We start from the raw sequence: 8,199 nt of genomic DNA, 5'->3' as shown, positions 1-8,199 counted from the left end.
GGGAATTTTAGCTCTCTTGAGTAAGTAAGAAACAAATGAATGAACAACCGATCCAACATGCTCGTAGTAATAGCACTGTAGGAGCATGGATGCTTTTTCAGATACAAAGGTAGCCAACACACACAAAAGAGAGGTGAAACTAGATTTTTGGGAACTGCAACAGTTATAAACACACAAAGAAAATTTAAAAACTCCTCTGCCACCCAGTGAGGATGGAGGAAAAATCCAGCTCAATTGAACATGCTCAGTGGCTGTAGAATGCTGGTTGACGTGTTGGAAGGGTGAAACAGTGGTAGTATAAACTGGAAAATAATGGTGTATTGTGGAAGATGATCAGCTTGTATTAAAATATGAAGTTCACTTGTACTTCTTCAGCAGAACTATATGGTGACATGCTGGTTATATAAAGATTTGCTAAAAGGGAACCAATTCATTAATGGTTTCATCAAGAACGTAAGAGCCCTTCTGGGTGAGTCCAGTGGGCATTTCATCCAGCATTCAGTTCCCACGTTTGCCCTATTGAGGGCCTGAAAAAAGCGCACATGCAGACATGCTGTCCAGTGGAAACCCCCTCCCTGAGAAGGTGGTGGCCATGGGCACAGCCTCCAATTCCAAGGATTAGCATATGGCGGCCACGACAAGTAGCCATTGATAGGTGTATTCTCCACTGTCAATTGGTTGAAAGATCATGGAGGAATCCAGTAGCAATGGATTAATCCATTGTCAGCTCTGCTATCAGGCAACATCAGGGCATCTCTCTGTTTGCAAGAGCCTCACAGAGTTGTCTCAATACATCCCCCCATGAGGAACTTGATGTGACTTGGAATATGACAAAGTTGCACAACATGCGAAGAAGTCACTGAATTTTCACCAGGCAGATTGAGTCATGATTTATCATCACATCATTCAACAATGATGCAATTCACAGATAGTAGCCAACAAGTTTTCCACATGGTTAAGGTCAGTTACTTATTGACAAATAAGTTATACAGTTTGATTTTGCAATGATCTCAACCCTATAAATACACAAGCGGTCCTGAGCTTCATCCACCACAAAACACCTGGCTGAGAAATCCTTGTGAATTTCTTCTGTCCACCAAAGCTCAGAGACCAGCCATCCACCATGAGATTTCTCTATTTCTTCGTGGCAGTTGTCGTCCTCCTCTTCCAGATTTGCCCAGGTAAGCAGAAAAAGCTCTTCAGTAGCAAAGAATTTGAAACTTTCACGTGTTTAGAAAAGAGGGAGAAAGAACTAAAAGGAAAATCGACCAGTGGTTCTCATAGACATGACATTTGCTAGCCTGCCTAATTCCAAAAGCTTGGAATGGAAGCTTCCTTGATCACCATTGGTCTTCCTAACTCAATATGGTTTGCACTGGTTGGCCATGGTCCTCCAGGGCTTCAGTCCCAAATGGACATAGAGACAGACTTATTTACTTACTTACAACATTTATATACTGCTCCATTTCTAGACAGGTTCTGGAGCAGTGGACAATAAAAAAGATAAAGCAGTGGAAAAAATAGGCCAGGCTATCAGTAAAACAGTGGAGGGTCCAACAGGGAAGTCCTCCTGAAAGAAAGGTGTTTTTAGCAGGTGTTGAAAACCACATGTCAGTAGCATCTGCCTGAGTTCCAGAGGGAGAGAACTCTAAGCCACTGTACCAGAAGCTGTACTCCTGGTAGACTCTAGTCAGGTCATAGGTCCATCTGGAAGCATCAGGAGCATGTCCTCCTGTGACCTCAGCAACCAAGTAGGTCAGGGAGAAGTTGCTCCCTTGTGCATCATGGACCAAGTTCTTTAAAAGACCAAACAGTCCCCAAGTTGCCAGGACTGAACCTGGCGATTTCTGTGTCCAAAGCAGGTATTCCATTGATCAGCTGCAAGTCGGGATGGGTGATCCCTGTCGGAATTCAGTGGGATTTTGGTTTTTGGTGGCTTCTACTTTCAAAGCAAGCTGTGCTTTGCACACGCGCACACACGCGTGCACTTACACACACAGACAGGGAAATGTTCATAAGATACAGGCACAACGAGTGCAACACAAGGCTGAAATGTGCACACATTTCTTTGCCTTTAAAATAAAATGATGCAGCACACATTTAAAGTGGAAGATGGTGGGCTGGCTCAAGGTGTGTCCAGGTGAGTCAGTGACAGTGCTGGGGAGACAGGCCAGAATCCCAGGAGCTGAGCCAGACCAATCCACCAGATTTTGAGTGCCCAAGTCAATTCCTCACACTTCCCTAGCAATGTAGTCTCCACACAGTACTGTGAAAAAACAGGCTACTAAGGCATGAACTTTCCCAGTGGCCAGAGAATTCTGACTCTAGATGGATGGAGCAGGGAGAGAACAGCATGCCTGTGACCCTGAGCAGAGAGAAACTCAGAATTCAACATCTGTCGTAGGTTCCCCTTGGACATTCAACGATCAATACAAGGCAGTGAAGCATTTTTAATTTCGTATGGAATCTCCCTTCCATAAATGCTTACACTGTATCCAAAAAAGTCAGTCCAAAGGATAATCAAGTAGCCTTCCAGTTCTTCTGTTTGCCTGAGCACTTACAACTAATCTGGCTGGATGAGCCCAAGCAAGTCCACCTAATCAAGAATGTTGGTTGTTAGAGTAGCCATTTAGCATATGAAGAGGACATGAAAGGACCAGTTACCTACTCCCACTCTGAGAAAACAGGGCTGGTATGTCCTAAAAGGACTATCCTTTGCTATGCTTTTGGGCTACATAACAGACAAGAGAATTACTTAGTGAAGGATGATGGTGCTGTAGGTTGAAATACAAGGAAGCCATCCTTTTTATTCTCCCAATATTTTAATTGTTAGCCTGTTTTAATTGGTGGTTTTATATTTAACATTGGATGCTGTGCAACTGCTATTCTTAATTCTATTTTTATTCTGTTTTATTAATCTATTGTAAACCGTCCCGAGATGTCTGTGGAGGGACAGCATAGAAAAGTTTTTAATAAATAAATCCACCATGAGATTCCTCTCAGGACTCTGGGAAGTGTTTCTAACACTGGACGTTTCAGGGCAGCCAAGCTGGATAAGTTTTGCGCAGACAGAGCAAAATTCCCTCGTGCCTGCATTTTGCAGACTTCACCTGACTTCGCTCAGTCTTCTCCCCAACAGTTTATTTATTTGTTTGTTTGGTTGCAATATTTATATTCCGTCCTTTACAAAATGTCCCAGGACGGCTTACAAACCATAAATAATCAGACAATAAACAATTACAACAAAATCCCACATAACATGCATAACAAAGCATAGCTGAGCATAACGATGTTAAAACCGAGTTAAAATAATTAAATATTAAAATATTGGGCAAATAAAAAGACTTTTGCCTGGTGCCGAAAAGAATATAATGACGGCGCCAGGCGAACCTCTCTGGGGAACAAATTCCACAGTTGGGGTGCCACCGCAGAGAAGGCCCTCCTCCGGGTATTCACTCTCCTGACCTCCTTCAGGGAGGGTTTCCGAAGCAGGGCCTCTGCCTCAGATCTTAAGGGGCAGGAGGGCATCTAAGGAAGAAGACGTTCCTTCAGGTATCCTGGTCCCAAGCCATTTAGGGCTTTATTGGTCAGCACCTGCTCCTTAAATTGGGCCCAGACTTCAATCGGTAGCCAATGGAGCTGATAGAGAACCTGCATTATGTGAGAATAGCGACCAGCCCCCATCAGCAGCCTGGCAGCTCTATTTTGAACCAATCGAAGTATCCAGACTGTCTTCAAGGGCAGCCCCACATAGAGCGCATTACTGTAATGCAACCCGGAGGTTACCAGAGCATGTGTCACTGTTGCCAAACTGTGCTCATCCAGGTTGAAATGTGCATGCATTCTCTACACCATGGAGCCTCTGTGCGCATTCATTCTTGCACGTGTGGCGGTTCCCTCCTGCTGGAAACAAAATAGTGGCCAAAATGGGCTGAGTTGGGGTCAAGTTACAGAAGGCACAAGGACTGTGAGAAGAATTTGCCATAGCCCATCTCCAACCAAGCAGCCTCTTTGCTTTTCTTTTGTCTGTGCATGCCAAGAACTTAACCCTGTGTACTCTTTTGTTAGGTTATGGTTTGGTTCCTGCTGGTTTATCCGATACCATAAAATGCCGGACTACACCACGCAGCTTCTGCAAAGCTGTGGTATGCCCACCTACTTTTGAACCAACTGGGACTTGCTTCGGAGGATCAATGCATTGCTGTTCAAAGTAAGGAGACGGTTCAACATAGATCCAAGACTTTATTTAGTTTACAGAGGGTAGCAGTGCTGAGAGTAGAAAGTCATGTTGGCCTTCCTCCCAATGCTTAGGCGTGTGTGTCGTTACAACAGGATTGGCATAAATGGTACAAGTGCACAGAATGGAAAGAATGAAGGGTTAATACAGTTGGCCTTTCCTTTGTCCCTTTTCCACCCATGCTAGAAGATGGTTGCATGACAGAGACACTCAGCAAGTGTTTGGTGGGACTCAGGGGAGCTGTTACACACCAAATCAAAGTGTTGGTCCATCTAGCCCAGTATGTTGAACACTGACTGGCAGCCACTTTCCAGAATTCCAGGAAGGTGTTCATTCACTCCTACCTAGCAGTGCTGGGGATGGAACTGGAGTTCTTCTGTGTGCCAAGGTGGCACTCTGCCATGGACAACAGCCTTCTCCCCAAGACCATGAGTGGAAAGGTGTGGACATGGCCTGTGGGAAGGAGACAATGCCATGGGGACTCAAAGAGAGACTCCTTATAGTTTGCTTAGGAAAGACATGAGTGGATGCCACCAAGGACCGTCCACCATATTTGCTCTTCTGTTGTGGAAATATCCAATACAACATTGCATGGAGAAGGGAAATGGTTCAGTGGAAAAGCACCTATTTTGCCCACCTATTTTGGCCTGCCATTTCCACTTTAAAGAAGGGTGTGGGAGAGGAAGTAAAGGTCCCCCTGTCTGTCTTGCTAGTCCAAGTGGACCATCCTGGGTTCCATGGACCACTTTTTCAGCCTTGTTGAGGAGCCTGCTCCTGAGATTCTGTGTTATTCAAGTCTGTAGCAAGAGCTATTTTCATTTCAAAGCTTGTTCTAAATGATGCAGCCGCCAAAAGGGCAAATGCTATTTTGGGATGCATTAACAGAAGTATTACTTCCAAATCACGAGGAGTAGTAGTTCCTCTATTCTCCTCACTAGTCAGACATCACCTGGAATATTGTGTACAGTTTTGGGCACCAAAATTTAAGGAAGATGCAGGTAAATTAGAAAGGGTCCAGCAGAGGGCAACAAAAATGATCTGGGGTTTGGAAACACTGCCCTGTGAGGAGAGACTGAGAGAATGGGGCATGTTCAGCCTTGAGAAGAGAAGTCTGGGCGGGGCAGGGTAGGGTCTCCTTCTCAGGGTCTCCCTCTTTTAAAACCTCAAAGGCTGTCACAAAGAGGACAAGATCTCTTCTTGCTAATGCCAGAGTGTAGGACACAGAATAATCAGTTCAAGTTGCAACAACCCAGATTCAGGCTGGACATCAGGAAAAGCTTCCTCACTGTCAGAACAAGATGGCAGTGGAACCAGCTGCCTGGAGAGGTGGTGGGCTCTCCCATGCTACACACATTCAAGGTGAAACTGGGCAGCCATCTGAGTGGAATGGTGCAACGTTGTGTCCTGCAACAGCAGGGGGTTGGACTGGATGGCCTTCATGGCCACTTCCAACTCTGCTATTCTGTGATTCTATGATTTTCTTGTTGCTGGTTCCTCATACAGGAGGTGTGTGTGTGTGTGTGTGTGTGTGTGTGTAATTTTTTCTTCTGCGAAATTGTGTTATGTTTGCTAGAAGCAGTTCAGTGGGTGCTAATTGTCACTTTTAGCATTGATCATCGGGAACTGACACTCCTCTTTTGAATCTTTACAGGATCCTCTCTTGAGCAAAGTGCTGTGTCTGGCTGATTCAGGCGGCTGGGGACAGCCCCCCCCCCCCACGCCTGAGCAATTTTCTCCATCTTGCTACTCATCACTGAAAGGGTGCTTTCTATGAATACAGCATGTCTACAGATAGAATCTACAATCTGGTGGCCAAATTCAGTCTTTTCTCTCTTTGGGGCACACCATTTTTTTCTGACCACACTCTGTCCCATGTTATTGAAACCAGTCTGGATTTTTGCATGCCAACCTCTTCCAAATTCATGAATTTACACCCATTTTTAAACCTTACACAAGTCATCCTTGTGCACATTTCCTCAAGGAATATTATAAAAGGCCAGTCTTGTGATGTTTTACATTTTTTGAAATAGAATAAAAAATGGGTAACAAGCATGTCTTTGATCTCTCTTATTGTCAATGCACTTAAAAAGGATTTTAAAGAGCCAAATATATGAGGGAAGGGACACACACCGCTCATAGATTTCAAACATGTGCAATTTTTAAAAAAGACCTGACTGTGACTGTGCTCTTTGCCCTTGGAGCTACAATGGGAGGCTTTTGGGTGGGTGGGGGGGGACACTAAAGGGTGGCAGCAGGAAAGTGGGTGAGCACAAAGCAGAATTCTGTTCCTTCCTCAGTATTGGAATATCGAACAGTGAGCTGCCTTCCAGCCCTTGATGAACTTTAGCTGAAATATTCAATATATTGGAAGGACATGGTGAGCATGAACCCAAAAAGCTTTGGATCTGGCAATTTTTTGCCCTGCTTTGAGGCTCCACGGCTTTCCAAGTTCTGCCCCAGTGGCTGTGGAGATCTTTCCACATTGTAGCACTCTGGAGCGGATGCATTTCAGATACCTTCCCATCCAGCATGTGTACATTGCAAGTACACTGATCTTCCGAACCAGCATTTGAGGCATCACAGGGGACTCTGAACAGTTATCCTGAAAGACAACTCAGATCCTCATGCCAATCTCAGCATTGGCACAAAGATGCAAACATACTCAAATCTGAAAGTCATAAATCAAAATACATTTTTAAAAATACAGATTGTTTTGGTTTTGCTGGTTTATTTGTTTTCTGTTCTCGGTAGACTTCATCAATGGATATGAAAGTTATGGAAGTGAAATACGTAATATCATTCCAGTGGCCATATCAGCTTCTTGAGTGCTTGCCTGGATTTAGCAAGTACCATTTTTGCCTTTGTCACAGACGAGGCTGCCATTCATGGAATCTCTTGCTAGATGGTGCATCTCGAACAAGAAGACGAGAGGTTCACTAGTGAACCCACAGAACTTTGATGTTACTTGGCACATTTCAATACAATGCTGATAAATCATGTGGCTTCATTGGCAATATGATACACAAAGAGGTGCTTCCATCTACAAAGCAATTCAAACAGCAATTGACATCCCAAATCTGCCAATCCAGACCCCTGTGTTCCCCTTGTAGAATTCTATGATAAGGTTTTGAGGTGGCTAGATGGAAGGGACTCAGTGGATGTGGTTTACCTGGATTACAGCAAAGCATTTGACAAAGTGCCACATGATATCCTGGTTGAGAAATTGAGGAGTTTTGAGAAAGACCAATGCACTGCCCGATGGATTAGGGCATGGCTGATGGACTGGAAGCAGAGGATTACTATTAGTGCGAATTATTGGGATGGCAGATGGTGATGAGTGGAGTCCCCCAGGGTTCAGTCCTGGGACCGATCCTGGTCAATCTTTTCATCAATGACCTAGAGGAGGAGGTGAGTAGTCAGCAGATCAGATTTGCAGATGATACTAAAATGGGGGCAGTGACCACAGCAAAGGAGCAGGTACTCTCCCTCTGTAATGGTGCGGACCCGACTGTGCGAGTCCGCCCTCGGAGCTGGATGGATCCGGAGGGATTCCTGAAGGCCCTGGGGGAGTTTCTGGCTGACAAGACGGGTGCTCCTGTCGAGACTCTAGTCAAACTGTGGAACAGGGAGATGAACAGGGCTGTGGACACAATCGCTCCCAAGCATCCTCTCCCACCGGGCAAAGCCCGCTCTTCCCCTTGGTATACTCCTGAATTGAGGGCGATGAAGCAGGATGGGAGACAGCTAGAGCGTAGGTGGAGGAAATCATGGGATGAATCTGACCAAACACACTTGAGAGCCCATTATCGGGCCTATGCTGTGGCGGTGAGGGCGGCGAAAAAGAGGTTTTTTTCCACTTCCATTGCCTCCTCACAATGCCGTCCGGAGGAGCTTTTTCGAGTGGTGCAAGGCCTGGTCCGAAGGAAGACCTGGTTCCACCCTGTGATGACTTTGCCAGGCAT

The 8,199-nt window shown here is 45.3% G+C and overlaps 1 protein-coding gene across 1 annotated transcript; it reads left to right on the top strand.

Annotated features, from left to right (window-relative positions):
- Positions 1-1,123: 1,123 nt before the first annotated feature.
- LOC123033585 (gallinacin-10-like) lies at positions 1,124-4,214 on the top strand. Its single transcript, XM_044450250.1, has 2 exons — positions 1,124-1,181; positions 4,069-4,214. The coding sequence occupies exons 1-2, from the start codon at positions 1,124-1,126 to the stop codon at positions 4,212-4,214; spliced, it is 204 nt and encodes a 67-aa protein (XP_044306185.1).
- Positions 4,215-8,199: the final 3,985 nt, after the last annotated feature.

The sequence above is a fragment of the Varanus komodoensis genome, unplaced genomic scaffold (assembly GCF_004798865.1).
Source record: "Varanus komodoensis strain SLA01 unplaced genomic scaffold, ASM479886v1 scaffold64, whole genome shotgun sequence".
NCBI lineage: Eukaryota > Metazoa > Chordata > Lepidosauria > Squamata > Varanidae > Varanus > Varanus komodoensis.
This window is presented reverse-complemented; position numbering and strand designations above follow the sequence as displayed.